This window comes from Halichoerus grypus, chromosome 11 (assembly GCF_964656455.1).
Source record: "Halichoerus grypus chromosome 11, mHalGry1.hap1.1, whole genome shotgun sequence".
NCBI classification, from domain to species: domain Eukaryota; kingdom Metazoa; phylum Chordata; class Mammalia; order Carnivora; family Phocidae; genus Halichoerus; species Halichoerus grypus.
Window position 1 is genome coordinate 35,097,632 of NC_135722.1, and position 15,226 is coordinate 35,112,857.

The following is a 15,226-nucleotide window of genomic DNA, read 5'->3' on the forward strand; positions in this document are numbered from 1 at the left end:
AAAAATGGACTTCTTAACACCATACACAAAAATCAAGTCAAATGGATTAAAAACTTGAACATAAGGCCAGAAACCATAAAACTAGAAGAAGACATAAGCAGTAAGCTCCTTGACACTGGTCTTAGAGATATTTCGGATTTGACACCAACAGCAAAGGCAACAAAAGCAAAAACAAGTGGGACTACATCAAACTAAAAAACCTTCTGCACAGCAAAGAAAACTACAAACAAAACAAAAAGGCAATGTATGGAATGGGAGAAAATATTTGCAAATCACACATCCGACAATGAGTTAATACCTAAAATAACACAAGTAAATCCTACAACTCAAGAGCAAAAAAACAAATGACCCAATTAAAAAAATGGGCCAAGAACCTAAATGGACATTTTTAGTGTATGTGCTGCCGAAGCGAGCACCTAAATGGACATTTTTTCAACAACATACTAATAGCCAACAGGTCCCTGAAATGGTGCTCAACATCAGTTATCAGGGAAATGCAAATCAAAACCACAATGAGGTATCAAGTCACACCTGCCATGATGTCTATTTCCAAAAAGACAAAAGAGAATTGGCTGGCAAGGATGTGGAGAAAAGGGAACCCTGTGCGCTGTTGCTGGGATTGTCAACTGGTACAGCCACCATGGAAAATATTATGGAGATCCTTAGAAATTAAAATTAAAACTACCGTATATATGATCCAGGAATCCCATTTTTGGGTATATGGACAAAAGGAAGCCAGAGCATTATCATGAAGAGGTATGTGTAACCTCATGTTCATTGCAGTACTGCAATAGCAACGTATGGAAACAACTTAATCTGTCCATTGACAAATGAATAAAGAAAATGTGGTATCTATTTCTCTCTCCCCTTCTCTCTGCCCAAATGCAGCAGGCTTTTCCGCACACGGAGGCCTTGTACGCCCGCCTGGCCACTGCCAGGCGGGGCAGGGCAGGGCTGGGCTGGGCTGGGCGCGATGGGGAATCGCCTCTTGAGGGCGGTGGCGAAAGGCAAGGGCGGGGCGGAGTGACGAGTTGGGGGGCGGAGCCGCGGGAAAGGGGTGGAACAGGGCGGGGCCGGGGGTGGGGCGTTGCCGCAGAGGGGCGGGGCGGAGCCGAGGCGCCGGTCCCGGGTGGGGGCGGGGCGAGCGCGGCGAACCTGGGAAGCCTGTCTGACCGCGCAGTTCGCACTGCCGGGTCTGCGGCGGGCCCCAAAAGGGACCCCCAGCCGCTCTCCTGATGGGGCTCTGTTTTCCCTGTCCTGGGGAGACCGCGCCTCCCTCGCCGGACCTGGTGAGTAAGGCCGCGTCCCCACGTCCCCCGGTTCCCGAGTCGGCGGACCCGCGCCGCGCGCACCTGTTCTCCGGAGGGGCGCTCCGGGAGGCCCCGAGCTGTGGGCACCGGGCCGGGCCGTTGGAAGCGGGGGCGCGGGCTGGAGAGCTTGCCGGTGGGTGTCTCGTGGCGAAGACGTGTGGAAGCGCTCCGAGGAACCTTGGGTCAGGCGTTGGGACCTGAGCCGCCGACGCCTCCGTGTCGCTCTCTCCACTTCCGTTACAAAAAATCGTCCAAAGGCGGCTCCAGGGCGTTTACCTTTCGCAGACTTGGGCGAAATTGGGAGTTCGTAGGACGCAGGCGTACGCGGACGGTGCGGTGTATGGGCCATTCTTGGCGATGCGGTGGATGGAGTCAGGGTGCGAAAAGAATTCCTCTCTTCGTCAGCTGGAGTGTTTAATCTTCTAGGAGATGTGCGTTTTCCTGTGTCTGTACCAACTGTGTAAAGAAGGTGCTCCATAAAGTCTCTTACACTCCTGTGCTTTATTGGATATTGTAGTAATCGGTGATTTCCCATTACTATTTCTCTCTCTTTCGAGTTCTTCCTTCTTTTAAAACAATACGGATTTTACTTTGTAAAGGGCGTACAATTTGTAACGTTGCCACATACAGCAAATAAAAATACAGGGTGCCCAGTATTTTTAACTTATTTAAATTAGAATTTTTCGATAAATTTTAGATAAAAAAGAATACATTTTAAAAATAGATGTGCCTCATGCAATATTTGGGACGTATTTATACTAGAAATTATTCATTGTGTAGCTGGAATTTCTATTTAGGTGGTTTGTGGTACAATTCATTTATACTTTTGTACCTTTCTATTTACAACAGTATCTTTACATTAATAGTCCTTAGAGGTTGTTGCTAACAGAAAAGTTAAATTCCTCTGTTCTCCTATCTAAAAATTCTTTGAAGGAAATGAGTTGTTTCGGGAAGTACATTAACTCTTTAGCCATTTGATTATGGGTACTAAAAATGACCTGGAAGTCGATATGGGAAAGTTCACCTTGTCTTTCTTGCTACGGTTGCTTTTAAATGTTAATTTTGTTTATATGACTGTTGAGAAAATACCAATATGCCAGCATTTTTTAAGCCCTCCCCCTCTTCCCCACAGATAAACACATGGTGCACTACTTGAATGTCACTTTATCTTTGGAGTTTATTGGGGGCCACCCTAACTAAACCACCCACTCATCATTCCATTTCTTATTCACCATACTCTTCTTTATATTTTCTCAAAACACTTACTACTATTTAACAGACATGTATTTACTTGATTATATTTACCTGTGTCCCCTCATTGGAATGTAAGTTCCATCTGTGTGGAAGTGTTTGTGTTTTTTCACTGCTGCATCCTCAGTACCTAGAAAAGTTCCTGAGGCATGATGGTTGCTCAGTAACTATTTGTCCATTGAATGAATGAATGTATGTATTGTGGTATGAAAAACAAAGGAACTATTAACACAGCTGCCAAGAGAATTCTATTTACTGTCTTATATATTTAAAGAATTTATAATTTATAATTATTACTAATAGTACGTGATATAAAAAGTAATATCCACTGTTTCCCAACATGGAGCAGTACCTCTTACTAATTTCCTTCAGGGCTTCCTGTCCTACAAAATGAGATTAGCTCACTTCATTCATGAACATTTCCTGAAAATACCAGCCTACTTCAAACCACGTATTTCCTTCCTTGTCTTATTAAATGTCATTTGTTTTATTATTGCCCTGACTAGCTTGTAAGCCCCTCTTTTTTTAAAAAAAAAAGCAAATGAATTATTTTATAGGCCAACCTGAATATATATATGCATATATAATATAATGTATATGTGTCTTATCATGTACTTATTTGAAGATATATTGATTGGAAGAATGAAATTCAGGAAGTTGGGTATTTCATAAACATTGTAAATAGTGGCAGTCTTAGTGGGACATTTTGAACAAGTACTAAATATTTTTGTAAATTGGTTATATTATCTCTAAGATATAAATTATCCATGATAATGTTTCATTTTATTTTAAAACATATTTTTTTACACATTTTCTTTAGGAAGAGAAAAGAGCAAAGCTTGCAGAGGCTGCAGAGAGAAGACAGAAGGAGGTAAGAGTAGAAATAAAATTCTGCCCATGTAGATAATTGTATACTTTATTCTACTTATTATTAGTATCTCTAATGAAAATGGTGTCTGATAACCTACAAATTTACATGTAATCGTTTTTCAAAATGATTTCTGTATTTCTGTAGGTTACATTAATGCATTTATATCATTTAATGCATGAAAATTACAGGTGTCTTCTGTAATGTGAGATGCCCCTTTAATACCCTTCTTCCTTGGGATAACATGACGATGCCTTATAAAACACTGACAGATGTGAAATTTAAGGAAAAAATACCCAATGAAAAAATGATAATATGTTTTATATAAAGCCATTGTAGAAATAGTCTAGTTCTTTATAACCAAAGATAAAACCCCTCACCTCCAAAGAAAAACCTAAAAAGCAACAGACGCCTTTTGGATACCGAATACTGATTTTTGTTGTTTTTCTGTACCACTTAATAAATTTTCTAAAGGCTGCATCTCGGGGCATTCTGGATGTTCGGTCTGTGGAAGAAAAAAGAAAGAAAAAGGAAAAACTAGAAAAACAAATGGCTGAATCTGGGCCCCCACCAAAAGGTGGACTTAGGGTAAGTATTAAAATTTACTTAAGGTTTAATTTACCTGGAGTTTTTAAAAACTTCAGTAGCAGTCTATTCAATAATTTCCTCTTGCAATGGATTATCAGGAAATTTTGAATTAATTTAAAAACATGAATAATAGATATTGGAAGAAGTGCCAGTTTATTTGGACATTCCAATATTCATTGTAATAGATTTGCCTTCTTTTTCCCAAAAGGAAAAAAGATTGTTTTTCCTGATTATCTTAACGCTATGTCTTAGTACTTTATATAATTAATATTAATATATAGGAAACTTAATATGAGGAATATAAAGAAGAACATAAAAATCACCCCAAGTCATTTTGACAGGCATCATTTTTAATATCCATTATACATTAATCTTATTAAATTGGATTACACTATGGATTCTTTTTTTTAATATAACCTACATTTTTTCACTCAGTGATTTGAAGTTTTTGAGCTTTCCATTGTCACTCGTTATCATAGTTAAGTAAATGTCAATTTGGATAATAGGGTGTATGGGAGGGTAAGTGTGATACATGTACCTCCCACCTCCCAATGTAGCAGTTGCAGTTCTTGACACTGGAAATATAATGATAGACAAGTTAAACAGGTCCCTGAACGTGGGGAGCTTTACAGGCTGCAGGACTATAAAGGTTCTATTTTACTTGTGAAAACTCAATAAAATAATTGTCCAGATATTAAGATTTTATTCTTTGGTCCATTTTTTTTTTTTTTTAAAGATTTTATTTATTTATTTGAGAGAGAGAGAATGAGAGAGAGCACATGAGAGGGGTTAGGGTCAGAGGGAGAAGCAGACTCCCTGCCGAGCAGGGAGCCCGATGCGGGACTCCATCCAGGGACTCCAGGATCATGACCTGAGCCGAAGGCAGTCGCTTAACGAACTGAGCCACCCAGGCGCCCTCTTTGGTCCATTTTTAAAGGAAATAAATTTCTTAAGTATATTTGTGAAAAGACAATGTCCTAATTTCAGTTGTTTATATTTAACTTGTCAATGATTTATTAGCACTTATTTAGCTGATTTACTGTCTTCTCAATTGTTTGTTTTTTTAATTTTTAATTTTAAGTCTAGTTAATACACAATGTTACCTTAGTTTCAGGTGTACCACATAGTGATGCAGCTTCTCAATACATTTTGCTATGCTCACTTCAAGTGTAGCTACCCTCTGTCACCATACAACACTATCACAATACCACTGACTTTTTTTTTTTTTTTTTTTGCTTCTAAAACTATATATAAAAAAACATACATGTATATATCCTCCTAACCTGTGGGGCAGGCCATTTAGGAGCCTCCTGATCAGAGGTGATTCTGGCTCAGGAATATCACATAGGAATAAGATTTATCTGTGTGTATTTCACCATTGTATATTCATCTAATTTTGTTTAATAAAGGAAATTAAAAGAAAACAAATTTTTTATCATTAATTTTTAACAATGTGTAGAATAATTGGTTTGAATGTTAAGGTAAATAACTGTGACCTTTGTGCTTATATTTTTTTATATGCCTCCACAATAGAATAGAATAAATCTGTAAAGTAAAACGGTTGATACAAAGCCAAATATTTATCAGAAATATAGATGTTTAATTATTCCACTAAGATATAGGTCTGTGCCACCAGGTTTACTTCATAGAAGGTTCTCAAAAACAAACAAAAAATTATGAAAATTAAATTGTAGAACTGGAAATGATGCTGAGTTTCAGTGTTTCATAATAGAAGAAATGGAGGGACTGTGCGACAATCAAAATCACATATAATGTTGTAAGAAAAAGATACTTTATATGTAGCCAGAATTAAGAAGGTACTTATTTGACATATTCTAAGGTAACAAATTTCACATTAGCTTTTAAACTCTAGGAAAGAAAGCAGCTTTCTTAATTAAACCTGAAACATAGCCTGAAGCCTATAGATTAGAAATAAATTAGGCCATGTGCTGCTTCTGATCCCTTCAGAAGTGCTCAGAATAAAATCATCCCAATTTTAAATTTAGTACCTATTTTCTTTGTGTACTGTTCTTACAAGAAAGCTCTCTGGTTCCACTAATAAAAATCACCCTCAAGGCCATCAAAGTTGGGACAGTGGCTCATTCTTATAAACCACAACTGTTACACACTGTGTCATTTTCCCTTGGAATATGCCTAATCACTTCTACCATTAATACACTAGCTTTAAGGGACATCCTCCTTTCTCCTTGACCCATCTGCATAGATCATCAAAAGCATACAGTGAAGTTCAAAATCAATTTTTAGAGGCTCAGAGCTAACAGAAGGGGGAACATAAGACAGAGTGTGACTTTAATTTTCAAACCCCTTGGCCTAGGGTCCTTTAAAGACTGCTGCCAGGCCTGTTCTACAGGCTGGCCTGGAGGGTCCTGTTATGTAGCTAGATTCTTCCCAACTGGACTCCATAGACTGAGGAAAACATGTCCTTTCCCTGTCTTCATGAACTCCACATACTCATCTCCTGACTAGCTCTGCCTAGGATAATTGGCATTGGCAATGCTCACTATCTTCTGGAAAGGCAGCCTTATTTTTTATCTTTTTAATTTCTTTTTATTGATACACAATGTTACATTAGTTTCAGGTATACAATATAGTGATCGACAAGTCTATACACTATGCTGTGCTCACCACAAGTGTAGCTACCATCTGTCACCATACAGCCCTGTTACAGTACCATCGACTGTATTCTCCAAGCTCTACCTTTTTTCCCCGTGACTTATCATTCCGTAATTGGAAGCCTGTATCTCCCACTACCCTTCACCCATTTTGCCCATCCTCCCACCCCCTCCCCACCAGCAACCATCAGTTTGTCTCTGTATTTATGACTCTGTTTCTGCTTTTTTTGTTTTGTTTTGTCTTTCTCTGTCTGACTTATTTCACTTAGCGTAATACTCTCTAGTTCCATCCATGTTGTTGCAAATGGCAAGATCTCATCCTTTTTTTTAATGGCTGAGTAATAGTCCGTATTGTGTGTGGGGGAAGGGCACACACAGCACATTTTATCCATTCATCTAGCGATGGACACTTAGATTGCTTTCATATCTTGGTTATTGTAAAGAGTGTTGCAGTAAACATACAGGTGCATAGATCTCTTCAAATTAGTGTTTTCATTTTCTTTGGGTAAATACCCAGTAGTGGAATTACTGGATCATATGGTATTTCATTTTTAATTTTTTGAGGGATCCCCCCCATACTGTCTTCCACCGTGGCAAGGCTTATTTTAAGAGGTGAGTGTGATGCTGGCATCCAGGTGCTAATATCAGTACAGGATATAACAGGAGTAGTGGCAGACCTCTCGGGCAGTGGCTCTCAACCCTGGCTACATGGTAGGATCTCAGGAGGAACTTTCTAAAAAGGTTGGCTCTTGGGTCCCACCTCATACCAATCAATCTCTGAGAGTGGAGTTTAGTCATCAAGACTCTTTTGAGCTCCTCAAGGTAGCCTAAGCCAAACCAGATTGAGAATCACTACTCTAGTGTTTTTGACACTAGTCTTCAGAGATATATTGTGGGAAATAAGAGTCCTATGTTTAAAAAAAATATATTTTAAAATCCTGGATCCTATCTTGTATCCTGAACCCTTTTCTTAGAGATTAAAAAAGACACAGTGTTCAAGTCTCTAAGAGGTCCTAAAATAAACAAAAGCAACTTTACTTGGATTAACCCTGAATTTTCAAAACTTAAATATAGATTTTAAAAAAATATGTAACACCCAATAAAATTCCTTGGATGTACATGAAAACCACTGCTCAAGAGACTGGTAAATACCTGGTACCATCCCAGGGGCTCTTTTCAGAATTTACTACTGCAGATTTAATAGAGTTGATTGAATAGAACAACAAAGTTTCTCAAGTCAAGCAAGGAAAAGACTTTGCCAAACCATTGCTTAATTTCTGCCAGTTCTTGCCTCCCTGCCTCAAACAAGAATTCCTCTATTTTTATTTTATAGGTTTCATTGTTTTTATTTTGTGGTGTATTATTTTTCCTGAACTGATTATTGGATATTTGGGATTTAGCCACCCATTAATCTGCCCAGATATTTTGTTTTACTTCTTTATGTTTTTAAACAATCATATGTCTTATTTCAGAAGTTTGACCATAATGTAAAATTATACTTCTCACTGCCACGCACAGAAGTCATTTTGCATTTGTATAGCCCACATTCCTATTTTTGTTCACGAGGATATTTTCACATAACTTTAAAAAAATTTACTTTTTCCCCATATATTTTTATCTTTTCTAGTGGACAGTTTCATAAGCATAACATGAGTGGAAAAGTCTACTGCCAATAACTAATATCTGCAATCAAGTGGACGTCCTCAGCTCACTTTCTTCTCTGAATAAATGAAGATTCAGACTTTGCAATTTTAGTGCCATTAAATGCAGTCAGTGCTTTTTCAATATTGATATACTGAAAATGCTTTTGATTTTCAAACTTAGAAAATGCCAGACCTTTCATTAAATACTTATTTTCTTATATTTGCTCTTCTGCAGGCAGTAGGCAATTCGCCATTTTTTAGTAGTTAAAACATGGACCTAAATAGTGAATAAATATATATCGCATGTAAAAAGTCTGCATACATCTCAGACATTAAAATTTGCCATTGTATTTTCTCTCCTTTATAAAATGACCTTGCAGTCTACAGTTTTCTGCTTAGCCTTGTATCTCTTTATTTCATTATCTGTGAAGGCTTTCGCTTAAACTTATGGACTTTGTGCCTTTAAACTGGTCATCAGGGAAAATTTTGAAAAATCATTTGAAGGGCTTATGTGAAGGAACAATGTAAATTTTTATAACTTGCTAAGTAATGAAAATTTGTAGAAAATTAGAATTTCTCCTAATTTATTTTCTATTTCTATGGCTTATAAAATTAACATTTGGTGTTTTACATTGCAATAAAAGTGTTTTTTTGCTTGCTGAATTTAAAATTATATATTAGTAGTACCATCAGAGGGCAGTGATGTACTATTACACAATATCAGATTCAGCTCTAAAGATCTTTGTAGAAAGAGAATGAATTAAACTAAGAATCTGGATGGGCTATACTGAGTAGTAATATATTTGTCCAAATTTCACAGGTGTTTTTATTCTTTTATATTTATTAAAGAATGATCATAAGATTTGTACAGATGTGAAATTGCCAATGCAAATGTGAATGTATTGAAATAGAAACATGTAGGTACTGTATTTTAAAAGGTCTACTTTAAACATAAAAATACTATGAGGTAATTCTATGGGATTCAGAGTCATAAATTTTTCAGATTTGTGTTTATTAGTAACATGAGTTTATAGCATTTTTGTTTTTTGAGTGTTTCTAGTATATAATATGCTAAAATAGAAGAATTGCTGTATCTTTTAATTTGGTTGCTCTTTTGGATGACAGGGCCACAATCTGAGTCCTAAATTAAAATTCATACATAGTAAGTGCCAATAGGGATTATAAATTAAATAGACCAGCTCACTTGATTTACAAAAAGAAAATCAAGCCATTATTGTGCTCATCCTTCCCACAAGACTTACATCATATAGCAGTATATTGTATATGTTAATTTTAAAGAGTTTGAACTATAATATAAGTCTTGACTCTTGATTGCAAAAATTACTTTTTTCTATTGTGGTATAAAATAGTTTATGAATATCCAGTCAAGACATACATTTATACAGGCTCAGTTTTCTTCATCCTTTAGAAGATTAGTGGTATTTTTGTTCACAAAGGATAGTGAAATCATTAAATTGTATTATAGAAATAAAATTCTTGACTTTATGAACATGATTAATTTTTCCAAGGCAGAAAGGAAGAAAGATCCTCAATAGCTGAATAGATCTAGAACCAGAGCATATTATCCTTGAACTGTGTAAATCCTTTCTTCTGCTTTAATATAGAAAGAACAATTTTATCTGTACTACGTCTTAAGAATTACAGCTGGTTGATGTAAACAAAGGTTTATATCCAGGGGATAATGCCCTATTTCTAATGCAGTTTATATCCAAATACCATGCTTATTTACTATTGAACCATGAATGATTTGTTGGTGTATTGCCTTCTGGGAACAATGGGATATGCTGCTCCAGCCAGTCATGCATGGCCTGCCTCCATGGGTATAATCAGCTTTCCCCAAAACCACATGGGATGCATGGGCTAAGTGATAATACTAAAATGTTAAGAATAGTTTTAGGAAGGGGAAGGGAAAAGAGGAGATGAGATGCTTGGTAAGAAACTAGTAAGTGACTACTTAAAAAAAAATTGTACATATACATCCAAGCATCTCCCTCATCAAGTTATGAATCAGTTCCTGATGGAAACCTTAACTTGGAACCAATTTCCCATAAATCATAATTTAAATAGGAAGACATGGTGTAATGCTTAATATGTCACCCAAACCCTCCAACAAATTACTAAAATATAACTGAAACAGTAAAATACATATTTGTTAACTATCATGTTAAGATGTAAAATGCTAAAACTACTGCTTCTTAATTCTACTCATCAAACTAATATGACTGGTAAAAAGCTGTATATTATCACACAGCCCCTTTGTTGACATGCTGCATGTTTTTTTTTAAACATCTATATGTGCTGCTATGGTTCCACCAATTGTATTTGGAATGTAATTAATAGTTTTCACACACATGGTTTGTTATAAATCTGTATTGCCTTATGCGGACACAAATATACATTTTTCCTATATAAAAATAGACTTCGGCTGTCTCTTTAACAAAATTTTATCTTCACTATGTATTAAATAATTAGAACTTGGGTGAATGGTTAAGGAAACCATGACACTTTCATCTCTTTGGGATGAATGAGAACAACAGAGCTAAAGGCTGTTGGTATGATCATAAAATCCCTGAATTTATAGCAAGGCATGCTTCTTTTTCTATACTCAAAAGGAGGAATGATATTGTTAGTGTCCTGTTTTCTAGAGAGAGAGCAAAATAATAGAAAGGTTCTAGCCATCATCCTTGATACCCCAGGAGAATTGACGTCAGCTTTGAATTTTCCTTTTCTCCAACAGTTCAACTTGTTTATCTTCACTAAGAATTATCCTGTGCCCGTTGAAGAAAAAGTAACTTGTCAGTTTTAGTTTCAAATAATATCTGCATAAATAGGTCAGTAAGAGACAGGTAGGTAGACAGGCATCCCTATCTGTGTTGACATTTAAGGTGTGTGGTGTTTTTTTTAACATTTTCAAACAAGCATCTCAAATTCCCATGACCACAGGTGCTTTAAGTTGATTCAAATGTGGCTCCATAGCCATTTTCTTTGACATTCTCAAAAGCCACTAAGAAGGCATTTGTGTATTTCACAGACTTTGAACGAGTTTTGGGTTGATTCAGAGAAATTTGTTTCAACAACTCAAACAGTTTAACTTTCTCATATGACATAACTTTTTATTATCCTGTTCTCCTTATTCTAGATATGTTTCATCTTGCAAATATTGCCTCTAAATATGATTATTATTGTCTGAGAACTGAATATTCATAAATTACTTGACCTGGATATGACACTTTATTATATCCCTGATTGTATTGCCTATTTTTATAGCACCATACTTGACTTAAGTTTCAAATTAATGTCCTCTAGTCACAGGTTTGAGCCCACTTTTGCACTTTCAACATTTTCAAACATACCTCAAATGGAGCAGATTAATTTTTGCACACAGACTGACTCTTTCTAGGCTATTTTTCTGAAATCTGTTTTGTCACATAAATCAGAAGTCCAGTTATCCTAACTCCTTACTCTACCTAATTCCTAAGGTGCTCTTTTCTCATTCTACATTTCTCAGATAGCTAGGTTATAAGTAACAGACATACTTAGAGTAGGTTAAAAAATACCACGCATCTCATGTAGACAATTCTTAAGTACACACAAATCTGTAGAACTAATGAGTTTGGAAAGGTTCCAGAATACTAAATATATGAAAATGTCATTTCTATTTCTATATGCAAGTAATAAATAATCTTAAAATTAAGCTATGGTGAGCGCTGTAAATTGTGCAAGACTGTTGAATCACAGATCTGTACCTCTGAAACAAATAATACATTATATGTTAAAAAAAAAAAAGATAGCAGGAGGGGAAGAATGAAGGGGGGAAAATCGGAGGGGGAGAAGAACCATGAGAGATGATAGACTCTGAGAAACAAACCGAGGGTTCTAGAGGGGAGGGGGGTGGGAGGATGGGTTAGCCTGCTGATGAGTATTAAAGAGGGCACGTTCTGCATGGAGCACTGGGTGTTATACGCAAACAATGAATCATGGAACACTACATCAAAAACTAATGATGTAATGTATGGTGATTAACATAACATAATAATTAAAAAAAAACAAAATAATTTCAATGATAGTATCACATAGAATAAAATACTCAGGAGAAAGGAAGTAAAAGATCTGAACTAAAACCTACAAAGCACAGTTGAGAAGTTAAAAAAAAATCTAAATGGTTGGGACCATAGCATGTTTATGGCAAAAGGTATTTTGCAAATGTGATTCAGTTAATGCCCTTAAAATGGGGGAGATTATATTGTATTATCTAGGTGGACCCAATCTAATCCCATGGATCCTTAAAAGCAGAAAATCTTTCCAACCTGTGGTTCCAAAAAGATGTGAATAAAGAAGTACCATTGAGATACCGTATTGCTGGCTTTGAAGACAGAGGAAGGACGTGAGCCAAGGAAATCAGGCAGCCTCTAGAAAGCGGAAAAAGCAAAGAAACGGATTCTCTCCTAGGCTCCTCAGAAGAGATCACAGCCCTGCTGACATCTTGATTTTAGCCCAGTGAAACCATCTCAAATTTCTCACCTGTGAATCTATAACAATAAATTTGTGTTGTTTAAGCCACTAAGTTTCTGGTAATTTGGTACATTAGCATAGAAAACACAATAGATGAAGGGATTAATATTATTTTTGTTAACCTATACATTTTTAAACTAAATTAATGACATTTTAATTATTAAAGACAGATATGTTTATGGAAAAATGGAAGCACAGGAGAAAGTTTTGATGAAAACATTACGGATACAGAGAAATTCAATGCTAATATTAAGTAACATAAAAATCAAATCACTCAAGGTATTTTAAAAGATATTACAATTATTACTGTTCCAAGGTGATTTTATTTCTGACAAAACTTTAAATTTTTTTCCCCAGAATGATTCTCCCACTTCCAGCACCACCAAATTATACAATGCCTGTTGTTTAAAAACTTCACAAATAACAGGTTGTGTGTACTTTGACTAAATCAGTCCAGTGACAAACTGAGATACTTCCTCCCTGACTTTCTGGAGCCAGAAAGGTGGATTTTTGGTTGTTGTTAAAAAATGAGGAAATGACAAATTAACTCTGCCTATATTTATGATACCTAGGCTAGCACTTAAGGGATTTACCTATGATAATATCTAGATTTTCTGCTGAGGTGAACAAACCATGCCATCACCCAGCTGCCCAAAGTGAAGAAGCACTAGCTAACCCTAATTTGACCCTTCCTAGAACTCTCAGGGAAAGTCGCCATTTGAAGATGATCTTTATTTGAGAATGAAGCATTGATATAGAGACAGATAGTATTTTTTAATTTATCTTTTTTAATTCTTGAATCAGTGAGGACAATAGTTTGCTGTTTATGGGTACAAAACAGCCCTGTCCTAGGTATACAAGGGTATACGTAAGTCTGTAACCTCATCAGCTACAGTAAATTTACTTTACTAGACAGCATAGCAAAGTAGGATTAACTAAAGATATATTTTCATATGAAAATGCTTTAAAATAACATGAAGTCAATGAGCATTTGACTGTACAATTTCCTCTGTCAAAATATAAATGTATGTCAGCTTATGTGTGTGAATTATACTAAGTCAGTCTCAACACAGCCATGTGCTAAGGAATGTGTGAAACACTTCATGAGCAATTCTTTAAGGGGTGTACTGAAAACTTCCAAAAGTACCCCAGATATTTGGCCATAGATAAGGAATAAACTTTAAGGCAATCTTCCAAGCGAATGTAAACTTTTCTGAAGTGGCCTTTCCAGTAAAGTATTACTGTTGTTAACACTCTGTACTTATTTATAGGGCTGTTGAATATTTTTTAGTAGCACATTATCACACTAATTGTCACTTTTTTAAAAAAATTAGCTTAAAAATCCTGCAATTATAAAAGTGTCTGGGGTGCTTTTTGTAGACATAAGGCAGGTAATTCCTGTTGACTGACGTAGAAATCCTAAATATTTTCTTCTAAGAGCAGTTTTTATCTCTAGCTAAAATTGTATGTCTAATAATGTACTGAAGACTGTGTTCACATATTGAGAAATAATAACTTGCCTACACTTTTTCTAATTTAAATCTGAGTTTAGAATTTCTTTTAATTGGTCATTTTCTACAGAAGCATCAAAATAAATAGTGCTACTCACTGAACGCTTTTCAATGATAACGACATTTTTCTCTCTGTTAACGCCTTTTTCCAAAGTAATTTTCAGAGCGTGTGAACTAAACTGACTACACTGGAGAAGTGGGTACAGGCCATTATGAGAGTCCCCTTGCAGCGACCAACTAGTTTCATTTAATCTCCTTCTTAGCCTTATAATTGGCAGAGACCACCAGGTAATTATCCGGATTCATGTCCTTAAGGGTTGGAGATTTGCTCTGGATGGGGGATGTTTTGCCATCCACACGGGAGATCTGCAGCATCCGGCAGGGGTCGTGTTTCAACAAATACCCTGCAAACGTTTCCCATCCTCCTCCCACACGGACCATGACATGTTTGTTATGCAGCATCTGAAATGAAAAGAGCAAAAGGATTACATTCTGCGAATTCTTACAGTATCTCAAATCAACCTTCATTTCTAGCCCTGTTACTGTTTTTTGTCTGTCTTGTTTTTCATGCCCCATTGTTTTCCTACTTGGTGCACAGTGTCTGAGTTAGCATATAGTTTGTGAAAGAAGCTTTGTCTTTCCCATGCAAGTGGATCACGGGTACACATCCCCAGGATTCAGCTTCACCCTGCTATGGGAATCCGGATCTATGTATAATCCCTTGTTTGGTTGAATGTGTCCAGAAGCTTCTCTCTGATGTTCCGTTATAGCCTCATCACTGCCCCCATTTTCTGCCCACTGCCTCAGATAAGTGTTCCATTATTCCCACCAAGTTATTCCCCTCTGAACCAGGACTCAAAAGACCATGGAAATGTCTGCCATTGAATAT

The 15,226-nt window shown here is 36.4% G+C and overlaps 2 protein-coding genes and 1 pseudogene across 3 annotated transcripts in view; 1 reads left to right on the plus strand and 2 right to left on the minus strand.

The window, feature by feature from the left end:
* The window catches only part of LOC118551433 (ribonucleoside-diphosphate reductase subunit M2 pseudogene), a 258,417-nt pseudogene extending 256,926 nt beyond the window's left edge, over positions 1-1,491 (minus strand). The window contains exon 1 of the transcript XR_013442386.1: positions 1,353-1,491. The product of XR_013442386.1 is annotated as a ribonucleoside-diphosphate reductase subunit M2 pseudogene (transcript). The remainder of the gene's footprint in view (positions 1-1,352) is intronic.
* Positions 1,440-12,874, plus strand: SVIP (small VCP interacting protein). Its single transcript, XM_078058294.1, is given in 5 exon segments — positions 1,440-1,718; positions 1,721-1,741; positions 3,382-3,432; positions 3,904-4,017; positions 8,278-12,874. Coding segments are annotated over 5 exon segments (252 nt in total). The 5' UTR covers positions 1,440-1,667; the 3' UTR covers positions 8,293-12,874.
* Positions 12,875-14,300: 1,426 nt separating this feature from the next.
* Positions 14,301-15,226, minus strand: part of GAS2 (growth arrest specific 2) — a 118,348-nt gene continuing 117,422 nt past the window's right edge. Inside the window, exon 7 of the mRNA XM_036117196.2 lies at positions 14,301-14,799. Within this exon, the coding sequence (XP_035973089.1) occupies positions 14,581-14,799 (219 nt within the window). The 3' untranslated portion in view covers positions 14,301-14,580. The remainder of the gene's footprint in view (positions 14,800-15,226) is intronic.